Source organism: Rosa rugosa, chromosome 5 (genome assembly GCF_958449725.1).
Source record: "Rosa rugosa chromosome 5, drRosRugo1.1, whole genome shotgun sequence".
NCBI classification, from domain to species: Eukaryota; Viridiplantae; Streptophyta; class Magnoliopsida; order Rosales; family Rosaceae; genus Rosa; species Rosa rugosa.
This window is the reverse complement of record NC_084824.1, coordinates 7477728-7501036: the sequence shown is the minus strand read 5'-3', so window position 1 is coordinate 7501036 and position 23309 is coordinate 7477728. Positions and strand designations below refer to the sequence as shown.

The window sequence follows — 23309 nt, the reverse complement described above, 5'->3', positions numbered from 1 at the left end:
AAAGTGTACGTGGACTGTTTGAACTTTCAAAGTTATAGTTATTGCCCATTTCAAATTGTACAAAAAGAACTGCTTATTACTCTCAATATATAGTAGTCCTTATAGCTAGGGCTAGGGCTTGGGGGGGTATCTATGACTAATGGTCAAGACTCAAAATCCATTTTCCCACTACATTTCTGGGTAGAAAAAGCAAAAAGGGTGGATGAAGATTAAAGGGTTCTTATCCCACATGTAGAACTTGGCCTTTGTCTCTCAGAGTCTCAGAGATAGAAGTACACAATCAGCTATCAACTAATCAGCATAGCAATTTCATGTGCAAAAGTACCATCAAATTGTCATCTACATATGTATATATAGCCTCCCAGCTGGATCTAGGGTTTTAGCAAATTACCCTTGTCTTCTGCTTTTCTGTTAGCGAGGTTTAGTCATCATCACCCAGTGGTCTCTTAGTCTTGATAAGCAACTTTAAAGTTAAAAGTGGAGGTGATCAAACCTAGTAGTGCTTTTTACTAGACCTTTTGCCAGTATAGTCCTTATTTTCTTTGGGAAGAAGCGCAATGATCGATAGCGTTTTTACCATCTGTGTTTTAATCCATGTGGTGAGATCACTATTGATGGGATGGTTTGAATTTTATATTTCTATTCCATTTAAGTTTTCTGTTTTGGGCCGTATCTAGTCAAACTGTAGTACTTCTCTGGATGGCCCATTAATTAATGTACCAAAAATGATGATACTAAACAAATAAACAAGATAAATAAATTGCAATATATATGTGTGTCAATGTGTGTGTACAAAACCAGTACATCCATTCATTTGTGTGTATATACGCACTAGTTTTGTAAATGCTTTAGCAAATTATTTCTGCAAAACTTATTGACAGAGTTTTTATCTCCTACTAATCTACCATTAGTGCTTATTATAACAAATAAAATATGTAGTGCTAACTATTATATGGAAAAAAAAGTACATACTATACTGAGCGGGAAACCGTTAGATTAGTAAATATTTATGGTATGCCCTATACGATTAGCTAATGAACAGCTCCCAGCTTTGGAGTTTTAGTATCCCTACTATTCTACTATCATTGCTTACTGTAATAAATAAAGTATGTAGTGTTAACTATTATTTATGAAAAAAATACATAGGAAAAATTCTATACTAAGCGGAAAACCATTAGATTAGTGTAATTTTATGGTATGCCCTATATAATTAGCTAATCAAACAGCTCCCGACTTCGGATTATCAATACTCAAAAGGACTATAGAATATCCCGAAAAGTGATAGGTGTATGTTTAAAGTAGCATTTTGAGACAATTTAAGGTGTAGATGATTTTGAGTTTGGAGTTGGGGAAGACAAAGATATCTTCACTTTTTAGCCAACATTGAGTTTTTTGTTCAATTATGTACAATGATGGCACTTATGCTTGCATTTTGTCTAAGATTCGCAAAAAAATATGTACCCCGGCCCCATCCCAGCAAAAAAGAAAAGGAAAAGTATATAGGTACATAATCAACATGAGAGAGCAGATGATCAACAAACGTATATTAGTTACCTTTAGCAGGAGGGACAGTAGTCACAGTAGCACTCATAATGTTAGTGAGCTCTCTTTTACAATCTCAGTGTTTCGCCCTTCAAAAAATTGTACCACAATAACATAAACTTGGATATGCATTTTCATGTAATTGATTAACACTCTGGTCCCAGGAATCAGTGTATTTTTGGTAATTGGTAATTTTAAGTGATAAATAAACTGGGGATGTGGTAAGTGGTAATGTCCCTTTCCCACCAAAATTACTATCACTATCATCACCGTCTCTCTTTTAATAACAAAAGTTGGGAAAAGAAAACTCATGCCTTCCGGTCTACAGTTCTCCATGCCTACCTTCTGTGTCCATCTCTGCATATATATATCTCCCTATCTATGACTCTCTCTCTCTCTCCTTTTTGGGTTTGAGAGAGAGAGAGAGAGACAGAGATAGAGACTGAAAGAGAGTCTTTTAGAGATCAGAGTAAGTAAGGGCAGAGATCAGATTACTATATTCATATAAACGAAATGAAAAGAGAGAGAAAGCTTACAGATAGAGAGAGAGTTGGGAATCGAGCATTATTTGGAGCAAAGCGAGTGAGAGTGGTATTGGTAATGAATGAATATTGGTACGCTGTTCTATGCATATATTGCATTACTCTCCTCCTTTGCTGGTCTTTGTCTCCTCTTGTTTCCAAACACGCCAAAACCTAAAACGCACATATAATCAAATGTATTCCTCCTCTACACGTGCAACTTTTCTCGCTCTCAACCCAAGCACAACCAATCTCTCTCATTTGAGTGATAGATTTTGACATTATATATAATAGCTATCTACCTATAGCTTTAGCTTGGCTAGGATTTCCCTGCGCCTGAAAATAGTGAGATAAAAAAAAGACGATCCCAACATTAAATCTGGATTGTTTTATGCCTCCTCCTCCTAGCTAGCTCTCTTTCTCTCATTTATCTTATTCTCCGGTCTCTCTTTGTCATCCAACAAACACCTAGCTACCATGCATCACCAAGAAGATGAAGACGACTCGGTTTTTCTCACTCTCGGCCCTCCCGGACAGCCAGCTCACCGCCACATCCAACAATCATCCTCCTCCTCATCTACCCAGCCTCACCATCAAAACCCTAATTATAGCACAAACCATGAGGATGGTGTCACAGTAGCCCTTCACATTGGGCAGCCCTTTACCACTTCTGGACCTTCAAGCAACAACAACAACAACAACAACAATGTTCGCATTGGTGCTCCTATGGAAGGCCAGTACTGGATCCCTTCTCCAGCGCAAATCCTCGTCGGCCCAACTCAGTTCTCCTGCCCCGTCTGCGGCAAAACCTTCAACAGATACAACAACATGCAGGTGAGATCACGCTAATCCGGCCTCATAATGAAACGATAAATAAATTAATTACTTGTTATTGTTCCTCGTGTTTCATTAGATGCATATGTGGGGGCACGGCTCGCAGTACCGGAAGGGACCAGAATCGTTGAGGGGAACGAAGCCATCTTCATCCATACTCCGTCTTCCATGTTACTGCTGCGCCGAGGGCTGCAGGAATAACATAGACCACCCGAGGTCAAGGCCGCTGAAAGACTTCAGAACTCTGCAGACACATTACAAGAGGAAGCACGGGACGAAGCCGTTCGGTTGCCGCAAATGCGGCAAGCCGTTTGCGGTGAGAGGAGACTGGAGAACGCACGAGAAGAACTGCGGCAAGCTCTGGTTCTGCATCTGCGGCTCGGATTTCAAGCACAAAAGGTCCCTCAAGGACCACGTGAGGAGTTTCGGTGATGGCCACGCGCAGTACGCTGTGGAGCTGTGCGCTGAAGCTGAGGAGGATGAAGAAGAAGATCTAGAGGATGAGGATGATAATGACGAAAGCAGGGACACTAATGGAGGAGGTCAGCATCATGGAGTTGGGTCTGTTTATTTTAACTATTAATTAAGCTAAGTTAAGACATTATAATGGGATGCAGTAGGAGTATGGGACTAGTTGGAGTTGGCTAATTGTTTTGGATATGGTGTAATTAATTAGATTTAGTTTGGTGAGGACTACTTAATTGACAGTCTGAATGTCTGTGTCCGTCTCTTGTGTGTTTATGAGACTGAGAGAGAAAGAGGGAGCGAGAAGAAGATGACAAATAGTATGATAGCCAAGGTCCTATGCATTTAATGTTGGAAGTGGCAGTTCAATCCTTTAATTCAAGTATCTACCTCTCGGAGATCTCATATTTCCTTTTATTATTCATCTTTTCACGTTGTTTTAACTCTAGTCGCACCCATATCCTTTAATCATCCATTTAATTAGAGCAACTCCAACGGCTTCTTTATAATTTTTGTATTATAGGGAAGTAAAAGTCAAAATTTTAGGCAATTTTTATTCTCCAACTCCAACTTATTTCCTGTTTTACACCAATCTCTAAAATCTCTATAATTGTTGCTTAAAATTTTAGAGATTGTTGTAAATTTAGGAAATTTTGTTTTTTCTTTCCTCATTATCCCTAAAATGGGGATAGTTATAGGGAATCTGTTTGAGCAAAAGAATGTTTATTTTTTCCTAAAATTTAAAGTTGTTGGAGTTACTCTTATAGTAGTTCTCTATAATCAAGAAGGTTCGCTCGATAAAATGTCTCAAATAGATCAAGTAGGAGTAGTTATTATTTGAGATATAAATTTTTTGAAACTGATGTCATTCACTACGCATTTGTTTCCTTCAACAATTAAGTACAACAGAAGGGGAGTGAGTATGGAGTTGTATGCTTGTATCTCCACAAAATGCTGAATTGGTATTATCCTCGTTTAACAATTATGTATGATCAATTATTGTGTCATGTTTTCTATAAGTGAGTTTAATTTTTATGCACACGGCACCCGCGCTCAATGATGAATGTATAGAGGAGTGAAATTCATACTCCTTATTTTACAATCCACACTTCATGTTTCTTTTTTTTGTATCTTTATATCACATTGTTACAATTCACACTATAAAAAGACAAAATTTAAGTTACTGAAAAATAAAACATGAAGTGTAGATTGTAAAATAAAGAGTGTGAATTATACTTTCCAATGTATATAAGAGAAAGCAGGACTCTCACCTTTGAGGAATAATCCTATCATGTATTTCTAAGGTAGCTAGACATACTTCAACTTAATCAAAATATAGGATGAGATGTTCTCTAAAATGTGTCAAAACCCTTTTGTATTTTTGGTGAAGATAGACTTCAACTTATTAGACAAAGTATTCGATAAAATACAGTCAAAAACTGGAGACTAAACTCTGGGGAAAACATTTCGTCCCAATCCGCCACTGTCCTTACCATAACTCATACATATCAATCCACACAAATGAACAGAGTCGACATTGAAGTCGTGAATGTGGTCAGCGAGTGCAGAGAAGAGGGCAGATATACATGCAGACAATGACACAGTAGAGAGTCACAGATTCTACTGTTGATACATGGCTTTATGTATATCTTTAGCCCTAGCTTCAATATATATCATACATTATTAACTAATACCTAGCTAGCCCGGTCCGAGTACTATGAGTGTGTATGAGCTTCACTTGCTTGTACTACCACTGGTAAAACTTATGTGTCAGTGACCTAGCTAGGGTATGGATATGGACCACTGGTAAAACTTACTACTGTATTTGGGGTTTCGCCCAATAGAGAAGAGCTCTACCTTTTTCCTTTTCAGAACAACTACAAACAGATCATTACGAAACATTTTTAGACTCCCTCTGCTTCTCTCTTCTGCTTTGCTTTGCTCTCTTTAAATTGATTAACCCAACCCTATCTCTCTCTCGCACTGTCGACTCCGTCTCTGTCTATCAATCTAAATTCTGTGTATGGAATAGTAATAATGAGTACTAAGTATCAATATGGTCCCTTTTTGTTTGGCTTTATTACCATTTTTCTACATGTTATGTTTCAGCCTCGATCCTTTCGTTTTCCTTTTTGGCCACTTCAAATTGCCCTTGCATGCATGGATTCATCATGCGAAATTAATTACCAGGGTAATTAATTAGGTGGTTATTTTACTATAATTTTTCAGTTAATTATAAACTAATTAGTCGTGTCTGATCTGTGCGTCTGTGCATGTATTTTGCGCTGCGTTCATGTCTCCGATAAGGGTTACACAAGGTAAAAACATAAGGACTTTGGTCTAAGATTCTAGAACCTAATTAATAAATCAATGCTTTTACTAATTAGTTAAATATTTGTGCAGAGAGATCGAACTTTGGGGTTTAAGATCCGAGGCTTGTTTGCCTGCATACATATATAAAATTAAAATTATTAAGATCTTGTTAAACATTTTGAAGTGAATCTGTTTGTCACTGCAAACATGGATCTTCGAAAATGAGGCTCCACCATATTCATGCTAAGCAGAAAAAGCTTTGCTTTTAGACATGCTATATATTATGTTTCCCACTTTGTCAATTTTACTCTGTCAGCTCTGCAGTTACCCAGAGTTATTTACCCACAGTGAAAAAGACTGCTTCCAAATAAAAGTGTCCAGAGTACAAAACTTGAATCTTCACACATATATAACCAGGCACCCAGGCAGGCGCGCAGGCTTCTGATCATATATGATGACGCTGCACTCTCTCTCTCTCTCTCTCTCTCTCGTTTAGATTCGCATGTGAGCCTTGATATTATATTTATGAATATGAATTGGCTAGCTAGCAGATCATTCGACAATGAATAAGATCATCAAGTTGATACCATAAATATATATGATAATTCAACATTTCGGACGTACTTATTCTGAACCTTGAATCTTAGCTGATATTAAATTATTATGTATCGATCTGCTACTGCTATATGAATTATGAGCCTGTGGAGACTGGACATAATCATCAAATTTTAGATCTTTTCGGATTCGATTCCAGCGTGTAATGAATAGTTGAATACATATACCTGAGGTCCGGAGGAGCTTTTAATGCATCAACCGGTAAAAACAAAGTCACGTAAATTTAGCTCCTTTCCTTATTGAAGAGATTAGTAAAATGAAAAGAGTTTTAGGACGGATTTGAGAATATTTGTTACTTCTGTAGTGTAAAATTTCACTTTCTTCATCTGTGAAACTGAAAGGTGTTTGTGAGGTGGAATTGAAAACGATCTGTCGTCTTGTAGTTGTCAATTTGTGACTTGGATCTTTATTCCTTTGTAAAGACTTCAGTCACGCTAGCCAGGCACAAGCAGTTGAAAGACGAAGAACAGTTCTTTATGGCTGGAAATGCGCTAAAAGCCTAAAAGCATCCCGACCTTTCTTTTCTCTTTCTTCTTTTTTAACTTACTAACACATCTCATACTAGATCAAAATGGCGCTTGAGTTAGCTTCTCATCCATTGTAGTGAAATCTGATGCGCAGGACGTTGTTTGTAATCGTCATGAGAATAACCCTAGGCCCCTAGCCTAGCATATCCTAGCTCAAGAATTTGCAGAGTTTGTTCCGAAATGTTTGTGTGCCTGCCTAGATGTTTTAATAATATAGCACATCAATTAGCTACATTTTCTTGGAGATGTAACATTGCCATGTACGTTGATTCTTCATCTTCATCGTAATGTAACTTTGCTTTCACTAAATAGAAATTTGCTTCGGACAAAAACATTGCTCGGTTTCTCTTTTTTTCTGACGTGCGTGTTTCTGATAGGAAATAAAAAAAAAAAAAAAAAGCATTTGTTGAAGTAAGAAAAGAGGCTGAGAGGCTGGTAAAGAGTAAATCTGACAAGGCCCAATGGGCCAGCCTGAGCTTGGACAATACAGCAAAATGGAAAGTGGGCCGAGTCACTTCTTAGAAACTACGTTGTTCCGGTTTTCTAGTTAACAGGTTCTTCCTATTCTTTGAAGCTGCTTCCCTGATTACCGTTCTCTGATCCCACCAAAAAAGAGTTGCATTGTTCGAGTTGATCTTGATGACCAAAGAAATGGCACCATTAGAGAGTTCCATTAGTATTCATACTAGACTGTAATTTTAACTTGATGGAGGCTGAAGTTTCTCAAATACATAAACAAAAACACAGGGGATGAAGAGACCCCAAATCTAGCACTAAATGGAAAATACATCACAAAAATTTAGATTTTGAAGTTCCACCTTCCACTCTCAGTTGGTGAAGTTCTTAACAGTTGCTTGAGGCTCTGTGGCCTTGGCCGCCGGAGACGGCTCAACGGTAGGCGACGGCGCTACCGGCTTCCCGGTAAGCTCAGCCGGCAAATCAGCAATACCCTTCAAATAAAACGTGTAAAACAGCTTGAAGGGGAACACAATCTGCTTCAGCTTCACCTGTCCATACACACCCTCAAAGATACCAGATCCACCAGTCACAGCCAAGTAGGTGTCCTCATAGGTCAAATAGGCTCCTTGAACTGAAATATGGCCATAGTCCCCGAAGTAGAAGCTGTAGATTGCCTCGTACCGGTCCCCTTTCTTCTCCGGCACGTTTTGGATCAGCACACATATGCCTGCTGTGATCCCCAGCCTCTTTTCCAAGTCACCGGAGTAGATCTTGTTGCTGAATGGGACTAGGTCTCCGAGTGAGTTGACTTCTTTCTTGCTCAATCTCAAGTATGCAGGGCTGCCTCTGTCTCGCTCATTCATCTCATACACATTTAGCTCTTGAACTTTTGCTGAAACAAATGAAAGCATCATGTAAATTTAACAGAGATCAGTATAAATTAGATGATCCGAAAAGGGTTAGTGAGAAAAGTACTTACTGGGTCTTGAAGAGGGCTCTGCAGTCTTCTGCTTCTGGCCGAAGAAGGCTTCGGTGGTGAAGTTCTTCGAGTTTGAGAAGGTTTGGTGGGTTGGTGTGGATTTGAGGGTAGGGAAGGAGTGTGAGAGATTGAAACCCAACAATCTTTGGGTTTGAGAAGGTGAAGCAGACTTGATTGGATTGGAGAGATACAGAGAAGAAATGGCTTTCAGAAAACTTGCAGACGCCATGGGAAAGAATAGAAGTCTAAGACAGTTTCTAAGCTTTTGATCTGGAAGTTAAAGAGGTTGAAGATGATAGATACACTGAATGGGGATGTAGGTGGGGGTTATATAATAGGAATAGTTCTTAATAATAATGGTGTTGAAAACGTGGTAGTACTAAATGAAAAATTGAAAAAAAAATGACGGACGGGGTCGGTAGTATAGTGTTTCCCACGTGGATTCTTCTTGGTCTTTTTCAAATAAAATTGTTGCGACTTCCCAATCCAATATTCCAATGAATCCAATCTCACTTGAGCTAATTTCCAAAGTCTCTGAAAAGTCAATGTTCTTCAATCTTTACAGAATTATATTGACCAATCTACATGTCAAGCAATTCCAGCTACATTACCACATAATGCCATAGCAAGCACGAACAAAATAGGCAATCAGACTTGAATGTTTCGAAGGTTTGACTAGGGTGCCTGATTCAGGTGGGAAAATTCACTAGCGCTGAAATTATATATACACCAGAAATCTGCCGGAAGGAACACGTGTTGATTGGCCGAAGCTTCACACCGTCACGGAGACTTGGACGGTGAGTAATGGAATTTGAGGCTGCATTTTCAAAATCCCGACACGACATTGCTGGTTTTTACTAACCGGCCAAAGGACCTGCATAAAATTGAAAAGGGCATGTACCAAATCAAATTGGAATTACTGAGAAAGTTGGGTCAAACCTTCTCATGTCTAAATATAAAACTTTATCTCTTTATCCCTCTCTGTCACTGGCCTCATTGATGCTTTTTTTTTTTTTTTTTTTTTCGATTCAGCTTCATTGATGCATTGCATGTTGGGTATTGAATAGGGAATATATTCTAATTTTGAGGAGACTTCAATTTGGGATTAATTATTACATGAATCCAAGTATCTAACAGAAAAGAAGATGAATGGAAACTCATTTCGTTTCTAGTTTTCTACTATATATGCAAGACTTCTGACTATGATGAAATATTAAAGAAAAGGGGAAATACCTTTACCATATCAACATGTGGTTAAAATTTCAGCACCAGTTCTAGTAATCAGAATGGTATGCTCAAACTGCGCAGCAGGGCTACCATCGGCGGTTAGAGTTGTCCAATTGTCTGGCCATGTTACGCACTCAATGCTTCCCATAGTAAGGATGGGTTCTGCAGTAAATATAAAAAGAGAGAGACATTGATGGAATAAGGATTCATAAATCAAAGTTCTACTGCTCACTCCGTAACTTTTGTGCTTCTGGTTATAATATTTATGGTTCCAACAAGGTAAATTCTATGTTGTAGCCATCATACTAGTTTAATGAGTCGCCTTCAGTAAATTCTTTGTGTATTATGTAATACAAACTGCACTCACCAATAGTAAATGTTTGACCTTCAACCATGCTACCAGACTGGTCATTGCCTGTAAAAGATGTGAGAATTAGATACAAAAGATTACTCGAGAGTTATTAATTCAAAGGAGAATGATTAGCAGGCTACAAAAAAACTTGCATCCCCCCTGCCCAAAGCAAGAAAAAGGACATAGGGGAGATAAGAGATTTTTCCAGTCCACATTTCCACATCAATCATTTGTTTATATTTACATATATGATATATCTGACACCCAACCATCACATCATGTGTGATATGTATATCGCTTAAACCTTTGAGGCTGGTGGTGCATTGATTAGATTATTCTTAAGAAGCTGTTCTTTTAAGACACAAATCCTACCTATCGATGTTACGCAATGGGATAAAAATGTCTTATAATGTCTTGGTATAGTAACCATATATAAGTAGTTCATTGCCTCCTGATATAAAAACCCAACAATTAGCAACAGATTATCTAATAAGTTAGTATCAACTAGTCACTTACGGTGATGTAATATCAATGGTTCAGAATGAAATACGGTACCCACACCATGCCCAACAAAACGTTCTACCACGCCATAACCAAATTTTTCAGCATGTTCACTGAAAAGGATCCAAATACAATGTTAACACTAACAGATCCAAATACAATGAAATACGGTACCCACACCATGCCCAACAAAACGTTCTACCACACCATAACCAAATTTTTCAGCATGTTCACTGAAAAGGATCCAAATACAATGTTAACACTAACAGAGGAATTTATGAAATCAGCCGTGATGTGAAATAAGCATTCACCATATGCAATACACATTTTCACTCTATCAATTACAATTCATAGTATCCAGCATCTATCATAATAGCGTGTTCAGAGAAGCTACTTTTTCTTGCAAATATAAAAGTCAAGAAAATGACAGAGAATTAGAGTAATGAAGATAACCACTGAATGACCCACATAATGATTTTAAAAATAATCATTTAATACAGTACAAACAAAAGCTTTGGTTTGACTTTATGTTCAAGTAGTTAAGCAAACCGACAATATTCCTTCAGAAGTGCCACACGAGGTAGCTAATTTCAATATTATATAAACCACACATAGAAACTGTTGTTTTGTTATTCAACTCTAAACACTTAAAACATAAATCATGCATGCCATCACACTTACGACACAGATCTATATCCAAAAGCTGACATTGTGAATGCTGCTTACAGTTTGGTACATTCTTTTTGTTGAGGATTGAACTTATTATCTAAAAGATATCTAGAAAATTTTTCTTATCCAACATACACGAATAAGTGAAATAATACCTAATTCTCTTTCCAATTTTCTTGAAGCTAGCACCATCCTTGCAAACTGCTATGCCTCTTTCCAAGCACTCTTCCGTTACCTACCACCAAAAGAAACAAAATGACGATATATGAATTAAGGTGACGCATAGATTCTACATGTGGGAAAAATAAAATCTTCATAAAGAACAGACAAGCATATATCAAGAATAATATTCAATGGGCATGAATGACAAAATCAACTTTCCACATGTTCAGAGGGGTAATAACCACAAGCTGCAATGATACCAAGCTGAAAAAAGCTTACCTTCACTAGGCGTTGCATACTATCACTGACCTCCCCACAAAGAAATGTCTTTGATGTGTCTCCATGATATCCCTGTTACAGAAAGACATAACAGAGTATGAATAAGAATTGAGCTTCCACCTCTGATGAGGAAGAAAAACTGTACCAAAGATCATACATTCATTATCAAATAACAGACAATGATAAAAGCAGCCAATGCACTGAAATACCCCACCGATTGAATCATGCTATTCATTATCCAATTATGAAGTGAGGTTTTCAAATATTGATCACCTTTCAGGTCTTAAATTCCACTCATTTTAATGACTTCACACATTAAACTACAGATAACTAATATATACTTAGTTTTCTATAAATACAGTAACACCTATATGATTCTTTATGTAAATCAGTAATAACTAGAACAGATTACTGATAAAATCATTTTGTTAAATCAAATTCGGTAGGTTAAGCATGGAATGAGCTAAGATGAAAATCTTATAAATCATTAAATCAGGAACATACGTTTAGGTAGACAGTAACATCTATGTTTATGATGTCTCCGTCCTGCAAAAGTAGAATATCATTAGTGAGTAATTCACAAGGAAGAAAAAGTTAGTGAGGAAAGGTTTGAGTACTGTGCATGGAGCACCTTGCAAAGTATTCCGAACCTGTAATTGACGAGAATCAGGTATTCCATGGCACATGCACTCGTTAACAGATGTGCACACACTCTTTGGAAATCCCCCATATCCAAGAGGTGAGGGATAAGCACCAGCATCAATAATCATCTGATGCACTGCTTTGTCAATTTCATTAGTGGTTACTGAAGGCTGAAAGGACGAAAAGGCATGTCAATAGTATGCCAATAATGCATCAATTTTCCAAGAGTAAAATACCAAAGGTGAATAGTCATAGTTAGAATTGCAAAGGAAAAGTACCAAATTGAAGAACAAAAGGACATTCATTGTTCAGAAAGAAAGTTAATTGAGCATCTGATACATGAAGATGATCAATAAAAAAGCAGTGCTAACTTAAGGGACCTATTCAACTTTTAAAGTCCAAGATGAATGAAAAGTGATCAACATCAACTTTCCAAAAAAAAAAAAATTTCCTAATGTATCATGATTTATTTACATGTTGCTTGAAAATTAAGCAGTTCTGAAAAATCATGGCCTTTGGCATTTGGCATTTCAATCTACTCATATAGCCCAATGCTGAACTGTGAGCCAGAAAGTGTCTGACCTAAGAAGTCAAATTATGCACAAAAAAAAAAAAGGAACAATAAGCATACACATGCAAGGCTCTGCACTTTGATACTGAGTTGAAGTCAGCAGGCTTTGTAATAAACTCAGCATAGTGAGACTACCTAGAGGCCAAAATATTAACCATTATTAGTTCACAAACTCACCCTAACTAACTTCCCTGCATTGTCTAAGACACGAGCAGCAAGTTCACATGCAGCTCTCATGGCAGCAATGCCTTCAGAACCAGGAAATTGATAGTCACTGGCAATTTCTGGCAGTATAGATGTAGCTGCATAAGGAGGCCTCGGAATGTCATCTGGAACAGGAAGTTTCGGTGACACTCTTCCACGCCTCAATGGCACCGTTCTTCTAACCTTTGTCGTAACTTGACTCTCGCGTAATCTACACAGTATCAAACAATCAACCAACAAGGCCAACTAAGATCATTGACAAACATTCTTAGCATCAATTATTAATATTAATGAGTGAATTCGAATGAAACACTTTATATCATGGCTTCATTCATGTATATACCTAACACACTATCATATTTCAACTCTACTTTCGAACTTATAACACTAAAAAAGTATCAAATTGCTACTCAAGTGACTATTACAGGCTACTCTATTCGAATTTTCGCATCACCAAATGAACTGTTACTTATCTACTTTGAAATGAACTAGAGTTTTGATGAATCAGAAACCTAGAACCAAAAAAAAGCAAACGGTGAGTACCTTTTGATTCTCATGGCCTCTTCCAAGCCTGAAAGCCTCCGAGCAAAAACGACGGGTTGTTTCCGAGAAAACGACGCTCTCCCTGGATATAGATAACACATAAACGGCGATTAAGGACCAAAACGGAGGAAATTCAAAAGGAGAAAGAGGATTTAATCAGGTGGCGGTGGCGGTGGTGGTGAAAAGTGTGAAAGGGAACAGAGACAAACCGGAGGGAGTGGAGAGTGGAAATGTGAGCGGGGTCGCCATGAAGAGAGTTGACTTGGCTGAGCTTAGTACGACCTGGCCGTGCCCGTGGCCGTGGACCGGAGCTGAGAGTTGCAGACCGGCGACGGCGGCCATTCTCTCTACGCCGAGAGAGAGTGGAGGAGGGAGTGAGGATAATGGAATTAGAATTCTGTTTTTTTTTTTTGAGATTTGGATTTGCTTTCTGGTGAGAGCTGCGGGCTTTAGATTATACTGGGCTTCATTGGCCCATCATAGTAAAGGTGGAGGCCCAATTTGAGGAAGAGACGAGTCCTCCTTTCTTCTCATAGGTTTGAATTGGTAAGATAAGATAAATGAAATGGTGATTGTCAATCCAATGATCCAGACATAGGGGACGTGGGAGATTGCTAGAATGTTTAAATAAGACGACGATGGCCCAATAAAACTCGAAGGCTGAACCTCACGCAAGTGTTATTGGTAGCAGATTAGAACAGAGATGAAACCGAAATCTGATAATTAGAGGGGTCGGAAAATCTTTTTATCGGGTTTGTTGAGTTCTTGGCTATGATGAAATTAATCCTCACTTTTGCTTTTAAATTATCAAAGCCGTCTTGATCAATACAAAACACGAGCCAATTAATCCTCTGACTAAAATTTAAAAAAAAAAAAAAAAAAGCATCTTGCACGGATTGTAAACCTCTCTATCATATGAACCACACCATTGCCATGTCGACGTCTCTAACATAACTCGAGGGATATTTAGTTCTGATAATAGGGCACACATTTAGTACTAAGAATATGCCTTCAAGAGTGAATGAAGGCTTAATTCCATTTACGATTGAGTTACGTACACAACTTCCTAACAATCTTACTATGAGAGGGTAATTAAAAACCATCATCAAGAACAATTCAAAAGTTAAGATGTGTGTTTTAGTTAGTTTTCTAAGTTAATCTCAGTTGCAAAACATATAGATATTAATGTCTACGTATATATGTAAATAATCTAGATTAATTTGGATGTACGGAAGGATATATAGTATTTTGCTACACAGGGATGAGACTTTGAGCGAGTCTTGACTAGGAGAATCAACATCACGACAATGACAAATTCAAAGGAGAAAATTAAGAAACAGTTAACCAATAAACTCTACGTTTCATTCAGAGAGACTTACAACCAATAGCTAAACTTGGACAATCTGTGTTCATATAAATTACGATATTATCCGATACCGACACCGGGTACGCTTAGTCAAAACAAAAACATGGATGCCATGCCACAACGTCGACGTTTTAACCGGTAGTAGGTACTGGTCTGAGCAGCTTTAGCTTAAAGTCTTTAAGATTCTTCTGCTACCTGCAAAGCCTTTGCCTTCATATTATGATTATTATCCAAGTCGGTGAGTGAAAGAAAGGAAAAGTAATTCAACACGAAACTCAATCATATTACTCATATGAATATGAAAAGCTTTCATACTATGAGTGCATGTGAATTATATGGGCGCAGATATATCTCACGTACAGCTGCGTACGTGGTACTATTTCATTTCATTGTCAAAGTGAATTGTGACTTGTTGGTAAGTTATAATTCCAACATTGTTAAGGTCATAGGTTCGACTCTCACTTACATATGTAAGGGTGGGGTGGGCTAAGGGTTTAAAAAAAAAAAAAAAAAACGTGGTACTATTTCATTGATATAGCTAGCTGTTTCTGCTGGGACTGAGAGACAAAACGTACAAGGATCATCGACCAAATTAGGGAAACCAAGCGAGCTAGATTTTATTATTGTCACGTACCATCTTGGAGATTAATCCTCGAAAGAATCTAGCTCGATCTCCAGCTGGCCCCTCTGCGGGTAGACCAAGTCAGTCATCGATCATGAGCCTAACCTAATTCCCTTGATATGATCTTTTGGAATAACATAGAAGAACGTTATGCAAGATAATTATGACGGCAAAGTAATCGTAAAACAGAATTCGCAAGAAACAATAATCAAGGCGACGCATGCTGCTTAATTATGCGACTGTGTGAGAATCATGTATCGATTGGTCGGTATTTTGATCGTGATGGGAATAAATTTTGGATACATCACGGATTCTGTGTAAGGACACATTCATTGTTTCCTGTCATGATGTCTTTCATACTATTCTCGTAAATTTTGTTCAATGTGGTGTTAAACTGTAAAGCTAGTTAGCTAGATATGTGTTTCGAATTTAGTAGTGTTCTTCTAGTCAGATTGAGAAATTAATTCGGTCACTCACTCCTCGATCTATAGCTAGATTCAATTAAAAACTTCTAAATCCGAGTTAATTTGTCTTCCATCATTTTGATCTAAACCTAACCGTGATTAATTAACCACCACAACACCACCTAGTCCCCATTGTTTGAAAGTACGATCAATTCAAATATATATTAATCTCACACATATTATATATCAACACTAAATGAAGTAATAATTAAGCATCTCGATTGTGATATATCTAGCAACCATGACACTGGTGTAGGTTGTATATTCCTTCAGATAATCAGAAATATTTGCAACTATGACTATGAGGAAGTTACGAGGAACCATGCATATAATACATTAACTAATTAAGCTAAGCAACAAGTAATTAAGTAATATATAATATTGCTTAATTACAAATCCTAATATTTCTTTTTCTGTACAAGTACGAAAGTCTTCTGCATTGAACTCGTCAAATATTAATTCCGAAAAGTCAATCATCTTGTGTGGTTTTTAAGCCTGAGACAATGATATATTATAGAAATAGTAGTACGTACAATACCCATCGAGGCACTATCTACTGTGAATGCATATATATATATATATATCAGTCCGTCTCAGGTGCGGACGTCCGTACCGAGCGGACGGTACGGATTTCCTGTTTTCGATCACTTTCCGGCCACATTTTTATATCTTAACCGTTCAGTTTTTAGGTCCTAGTGTATAGATCACCTCTGAAAAATTTCAGCCAATTTGGTGATCGTTAAGTCATTCAAAACTGCAATTTACCATTATAAATACGAACGGTTCCGGTTTGACAGATTCGGTCCGTTCGTGTAAAATGCAGTTTTGGATGCCTTAACGATTACCAAATTGGCTGAAATTTTGTAGAGGTGATCTATACAATAGAACCTAAAAACTGAACGGTTAAGATGTAAAAATGTGGCCGGAAAGTGGTCGAAAACAGGAAATCCGTACCGAAAATTCGGTACGGACGTCCGCAACTGAGAAAAATTATATATATATATATATATATATATATATATATATATATTTAAATTTTTTTTTTTGAGAATGTGTGAATGCATATATTGACCATTCATATTTAATTAGAATTGTTGAAACTGTGCATGTGATATACTAATTTCGTCCGTTTAATAATTCACACAAGTACTGCTGTACCATTTTGATCTTTTCTTATTTGCCACCATGAGCAATGAGCTAGTGTCAGTCTATACTCTATAGCCTGCATGCAGCTAATTAATTAGTATAACCCGAAGACTTAATCTACGATTATCGTTTGACGCTTGCATGATTTGTTCATTATCGTCGGGTCGGGTTCGTGAATCTGAGAACATAATCATGATTTGTGCTGTCACATTATATAGTGAAAGATCTGGTACATGTATCTGTTTGTCTTCTAGGCCTGAACACATGGATTTTGGACATGAATATGAAGTTATGAGGGCTCGGGGTGTGTTTTGATTAATTTCTATTTGTATTGAGACACACCCACAAGTTCATACTGGATATTGAATCTGATAATGATCTTTTAATGTTAGACTCCTTTCGTATTCAGCTCCATATCTCATGTATAATATCTACCCCACCACAATGATCTTTTTAGACATCATGCAATTGGATTCTTAATGGGTATTGTTGCTTTCCAAATATCCTGCCTTCGATTTGTACCCTTCAGCCAACGTTACATTGTAACGAGCCGAGATCTATTTAGAAGATCTCTAATTCAGATCTACTTCCAGCTTTGCATGGTTAACCATTTGTCTGTTGTGTACTTAGTGTCTGGAACTTCTATCTAATCAGAATAATGGAACAGACTTGATTTTTTAAAGAAAACAAAAAAAAAATTAAACGAATAAAGTTTCAATTACAATTTTCACTATTTTGAAGTATTAAGTTTTCATGGGACCAGCCAAGAACGATTCAAAATGATTTGTTTGTCTATTCCAAAACCAATAATTTACCATCCCGAATAATCTTATGACGATCGATAAAATGCTCATTATTCGCATTTGACAAATGAAGCCCCAATTTTATAGGTCTAACTTTTTTAGCAGGAGCAAAAGTTATAATGTTTTGGAAAACCTTCCATACATTCCCTTCTCAAACATACATCAGTTTGTGAACAAAGAGAAATGATCTATAATGTTTTGGAAAACCATAACATAATAACAAACTAGAAAAGCCACCAAGCTACACCAACAACAGAAACAGGTTGAACAATATCAAATTGACAGTTAAAATCCTCCTTTGGAGAAAATTTTATAAAAACTTCAAATGAAAGCTTTTGCTTTCTTCAGCTTTTTTTTGGTCATGTAATATACAACTTCACCTTTTGCAACTTGCAACTACACGTCTCCCCATCTCCGTCCTCCAACTCCTTCCCCTTCACAAACTACTAAGGAAAAAAAAACAGAAGAAAAATGTTACAAAGCTCCAATTATCCTTGGTTTCTTGCTAAATTCTAATTCCAACAATTCAATCTCCCTCATTCTCTTCCCCAAAGCATTGCAGCCAATAGGAGCGTCCACACCAGGGGAGCCGCTCCCAGGTATTTTGAAAATGTTGACCCCGAATAGCCGGACCATCTGAACCGGGTTCGGTCCGGTGCTCCTTGTCTTCCAATCTATATAAAGCTGCTTGTCCGGCCCGGTCGACCTCTGGAAACTCACAATGTCGCCGGCCTTGAGATTCTTCTCCTTCACGAAGCGGCTCCAGCCTTTGGTCAACACGTAGCTCTGGCTGCTGTTCCAGTAGGAGTACCGGAACCGCCACACTTTGCCGCCGACGTCCTCGAAGTTTAGCAACACGCCCTTGCACGTGCTTCCGCTCTGCAGCGGAAAGTGCTTCTCGGCGTGTTGCTTGGGGATGACCAGCCGGTTCAGCTTCCCCACGTCGCTGGGCGTGACAGCTTTCTCGAAAAGCTGTTCACGCGCCTTAGGGGCCCGGTCCGGGCCCATTGGGCCGCTCTCGCCCCGTGCCCGCCGCTTGCCGTTGGCGTCGAATCCCAAGTTGCGCTTGCTCTGCTCCAGCTCGTCATTGTAAGTGTGCTTCCTCAGCATGTCGACGATTTCGGACTTGGAGTGCGAGTTGAGGAAAGCTGCCTCGATTTCATCGTCGTCGTTGTCGGTGGACTCTGCTAGGGGTTTGAAGTTAGTTACGGCGTCGCGGCCGCGAAAGCGCTGGGCCGCGACGTCATAGGCCCGGGCGGCCTCGTCCTCCTCGTTGAAGGTGCCCAGCCAGACGCGCTGGTGCTTCTCGTAAATCTGAGCGCCCCAGCGGCCGTTGGGCTGGGGGACCACGCCTTTGTACTTGGAGGACGGGAGCTTGCGGGACTCGGCTTCGATTCCGTTCTCGGAGTCGAGAATGACGCTGCTGGCGCCGCTGCCGACGCGGCAGAGGCTCTGCGGCGGCGAAGAAGAGAGCTTGTTGTTTGGTCTCGGAGGCGGTGAAATTGACATTGAGAGCTCACTGCTTGTGCTTTCATCTGTTGTGCTGCTTGTTATATCCATGTTTCTGAGTTGTAATTTGAATATCTGAAGAAGAAGAAGAGCAGGAGGAGGATAAGAGAATGTGGTTTTGACTATTGATGTGGGCAATAGAGAGAGAGAGAGAGAGAGAGAGAGAGAGAAAATGTGTGTATGTGTTTTGTGTTCTGTTATATGATGGAATGGGATTTGAAGACTGAGTATATATAGGAGGTGCTGGCCAAGTGGCCATGGTCCTTGGTTTTCATTTGGCTTTTGTTTTGGGGGGTTTAATAATAATAATTAGGAAAATGAATAAAAATAATTTAGGTGCAGATATGGGGATGTGGGTCTGGTGGGTCAACCCAGAGATTGGGGGGCATGTTGAGGGGGTAGGAAGGTTCATGGGTTCTTGCGCTCAATGGCTACTGAGAGAAATTGAGAAGGTAAATCAAATAGAAATACTAGTGGTAATTTGGGAGCTTTTAGGCTCATAGTATGTGTGGGTTGTGGGTTGTGTATGGTGGGTTGGGTCCCGCCCAAGTTGATGATGGGGTTCACATGAGTATGGACCGTGTTTTTGTTGTGTTCATCCCCCCTGAAACTTTGCTGCTGACTTGTCGCTTCCTCCAGCATGGCCTCCATCTCCTCTCATTCATATTTCTATTATCACCAAACCAGACCTCCGTGTTCCGGAGTATGAAAATTTGAAGTCGGGAATTGTTAGATTAGCGAATTCAAGAGCTTTTGGTTTCTGAGTTTCGTTACTCGATCTGGAGCATTATAAAATAATATTTATTATCATTTTCTAAAAATTTTCTAAAATTTAAGTACAACGTCAACAAACACATGTAGATCAGAAAGTCATGTTTTGCATTAAAAATTCAATAGTATTTCAAAATATAAAAATAAGCGATCTTGATATTATTTTGCGAATCCAAAGAAAACTTCGTAATATAAAATTAACTCATAAGATTAAAAAATGAATGCTCTCAGACAGCTTCGGAACTAAAAATTTATTGAAATTTCTAATTAGTTCTAAATCGCAATGTTGTTTGCTTGTATGTGTACCAAAAAATAGAAACAAAGGAGTATATTTTGCGATGTGAGCGAGTCTATGATTGGTGTATGCTTTAGTAGACCAGTTAGGAAGTAGATAAACACTGAGGATTTGAGACACAGACCTCAGGAAGGGGTTAGTTCCACTAGGATGGGTTGTGGGGGCTAAAGTTAAATGGAGAGGATGGATATGGATATGGATATGGACATGGAATTATTGGATAGGCATTGGAATTCAATTTTTCCTCAGAGATGGATAAATTAAGCTCGTCCAACAAGAAATCCAACCCCCCCCCCCCCCCCCCCCCCCCTCTTCTCTCCACTTACCTGGCTTCACCTCATTCGTCCTTCCCAGCTCTCCTGCCTTGTCCTATTGGCCAGGTTCAACCTTACTTAGTATCTCCAAATAAGGCCCCCAAAAAAAAGAAAAATAAAAAAAGGAGATCCATTATTTGCAACCAACATTGACATTTCTCCCTCCAAGTGGGCACCATAGCCCTTACCTTGTTCTATTACAAGTTCATGCACACAGTTCTGCGACGTCGGCCGTCGGATTAAGATTGCTGGATCAGAAGCAGCGGAATCCGATGGTGATGAACTCGTCCTCTAATAATTAGGATATTTAAGGCTTGGTATTGTTTATTTATTGGGGTTTTTGTGTACGGATGAGTCCACGGTCTGCTTCGAGGGACCCACGGGGGATGCAAGTAGACAGAAACCGAGGAGCGGTGAAGACGGTGGGTAAAGGAGACTTGTGGTTTTGAGATTAGGGTTTACGTGTAATATAGGATTAATTGATATTTAATTTTAGGGGTTTGGCCGTTTGGGTTTTTTTATATATATTTGATTTTCGGAAAAACGGAGACGTACGTAGGGTACGGTATTTTTGTATAGCGTATACGGAAACCCTATCTTTCTTCTTCGTGTTGAGGCCACTCCTTACAAGTGGGAACTCAAGAAATGATAGAATATGCCATGGTGGACTCAATTATTTGGTGCATCACCTTATAATAATATCTGTTTGTACTAGAGTCTACTGTCTAGAGATATCTAGTAGAGGCTAGGAAGCGGGGCAAAAAAAAATTTCCTTTTCGGAAACGATTGTTGGTTGTTGATCGTATTTGTTATTTTTTATTATAAAATAATAAAGTTATGATTATGACCAATGTCACTCTAAGATGAGGTTAATTAGTTTCGCCATACCACCCACTACCTAATGACGAAGTCATGGGTTCGAGTCACCATAAGAGTAGGAGTGAAATCCTTTGATCCTCTTTCAAAAAATAAGAAAAGAAAAAAAAAATTAGTTTCGCCCTACTCTTTGTTTTTTAGTTTTATCCTTATTGTAACTTATATTTTTTAAAGCACTAGTGATTTTGTACCAAGTGTATCTTAAAAGATCCGATGCCATTATAATTATGAAATTATAGACTCGAAACAACTAGTAGTGTGATTTGACAACTGTTTCATCTAACGATACTAAACGGTGTAGACTCCATTAGGAGAGACTGACACATGGTATGTGATGTCATTAGCTAATTGTTACACTAATAATAATGGTAAATAAGAATAACGAACTTTGTAACACGATTAATAAATAGTATATTTATTGTATTAAAAATTAAAAATGCATATTTGAAAGTTAATTGACCTTAAGATTTACATTGACTGTGTATGGTCAAGTTATTGGAACAGGTAAATGGACAACAAATCACACAAATCTTTATTTTGTATGTCCATTAATATTAGCTAAAAGAAATATAATCAAATTAAATCTGCAAAACGATTAGGTCATATTATCATTCATCGGATTGCCACATTAGTATTGTGTTTGTATATACGTCATGACTAGGGCTGTCAATTCCGACACGACCCGATAACACGACTCGAAACCCGCACGAAATAAAGCGGGTTGAACCCGCACGATTAAAAAGCGGGTCAGCCGTGGATCAACCCGCCATGAACCATTTAATAAATGGGTCGGCAATGGGTTAACCCGCCAACACGAAGTGAACCCGTATAACTCAATTATGCTATACTTCATCTTGAAATTTTGGAAGTTGGGAGTATTTGATTATAAGATTAGACAATTTGAAATATTTTGCTTTATAATCATTGGATTTAATTATTTATGAATTATATATTATTATTTATATTTTTCGTCTTGTGGAGTTTTTAGTGAATTTAATCAATTTATGCATTTTTTTAGTTAAATAGGTCGCATTGTTAACCCTTAAATGAGTCATTTTGTCTAACACGACACGACCTATTTATTAAATGGGTTAAGCGGGTTGGAAACGGGTAACCCGTTTAATAAATAGGTTGGGTTTGGGTTTAAATTTTTGACACGATTATTAAATGGGTTTGGGTTTGTCTCCAGCGACACGATAAATACCTTGACCCGACATGAACCCAACTCGACACGACCCATTGACAGCCCTGCTCATGACCTATCAAATCCAACGATTAAAGTGCATTATAAATCTAAGTACAAAAAAGAAATAGTAACAAACGTGCATCACATATCTTCAACTTTATGTAATACCTTCTTTGATCTGTTCTTATAATTATTAGACCATCAAGTTTATGGTTAACAATGTTATCTTTTTGGAATCACTTGCTCGACCCCTCACCAACCTCTCTTCTTACTGGTCTAAATCTCTCCCCAAAACCTAATTTGTCGACACAAAGGTATATATATCCACAAAATAATTCCTCACTTTAATCATCATCAAATCTTGATTAACAAATTCTTTGAAGTGGGTTTTAGGGTTTATAGCTCTCTCATTGGCCTTTCCCCATTTTTGAAATAACCATGGTTTATCTAACCATTATCTCTTAGGTGGCTAGCATAAACTTAAGCTATCATTTTCACCTTAGTTTAAAACATGATCTATCGTGTATATGTATAATAAAAATTAATAAAGAC

At 38.1% G+C, this 23309-nt stretch overlaps 4 protein-coding genes across 5 annotated transcripts; 1 reads left to right on the top strand and 3 right to left on the bottom strand.

The window, feature by feature from the left end:
- Window positions 1-1978: 1978 nt before the first annotated feature.
- Window positions 1979-3753, top strand: LOC133712112 (zinc finger protein WIP6). The gene is made up of 2 exons (XM_062138192.1): window positions 1979-2897; window positions 2977-3753. Exons 1-2 carry the CDS (start codon window positions 2541-2543, stop codon window positions 3478-3480), a joined length of 861 nt encoding a protein of 286 aa, XP_061994176.1. The 5' UTR covers window positions 1979-2540; the 3' UTR covers window positions 3481-3753.
- Window positions 3754-7490: 3737 nt separating this feature from the next.
- On the bottom strand, window positions 7491-8625 carry LOC133709231 (allene oxide cyclase, chloroplastic-like). Its single transcript, XM_062134895.1, has 2 exons — window positions 8256-8625; window positions 7491-8168 (listed from the first exon to the last, which is right to left on the bottom strand). Exons 1-2 carry the CDS (start codon window positions 8482-8484, stop codon window positions 7645-7647), a joined length of 753 nt encoding a protein of 250 aa, XP_061990879.1. The 5' UTR covers window positions 8485-8625; the 3' UTR covers window positions 7491-7644.
- A 120-nt stretch (window positions 8626-8745) lies between these two features.
- On the bottom strand, window positions 8746-13817 carry LOC133709230 (methionine aminopeptidase 1B, chloroplastic). Of its 2 annotated transcripts, none has more exons than XM_062134894.1 (11): window positions 13615-13817; window positions 13406-13487; window positions 12836-13073; window positions 12096-12257; window positions 11950-11991; window positions 11446-11517; window positions 11160-11239; window positions 10351-10448; window positions 9850-9897; window positions 9495-9644; window positions 8746-9129 (listed from the first exon to the last, which is right to left on the bottom strand). In XM_062134894.1, the coding sequence occupies exons 1-10, from the start codon at window positions 13745-13747 to the stop codon at window positions 9499-9501; spliced, it is 1101 nt and encodes a 366-aa protein (XP_061990878.1). In that variant the 5' UTR covers window positions 13748-13817; the 3' UTR covers window positions 8746-9129; window positions 9495-9498. The 2 variants fall into 2 exon arrangements, with proteins under 2 accessions (XP_061990878.1, XP_061990877.1); XM_062134893.1 differs by having other exon boundaries at window positions 9489-9644; window positions 13615-13815.
- A 4267-nt stretch (window positions 13818-18084) lies between these two features.
- LOC133709944 (AP2/ERF and B3 domain-containing transcription repressor RAV2-like) lies at window positions 18085-19531 on the bottom strand. Its single transcript, XM_062135906.1, has one exon. The coding sequence runs from the start codon at window positions 19364-19366 to the stop codon at window positions 18281-18283; it is 1086 nt and encodes a 361-aa protein (XP_061991890.1). The 5' UTR covers window positions 19367-19531; the 3' UTR covers window positions 18085-18280.
- Window positions 19532-23309: the final 3778 nt, after the last annotated feature.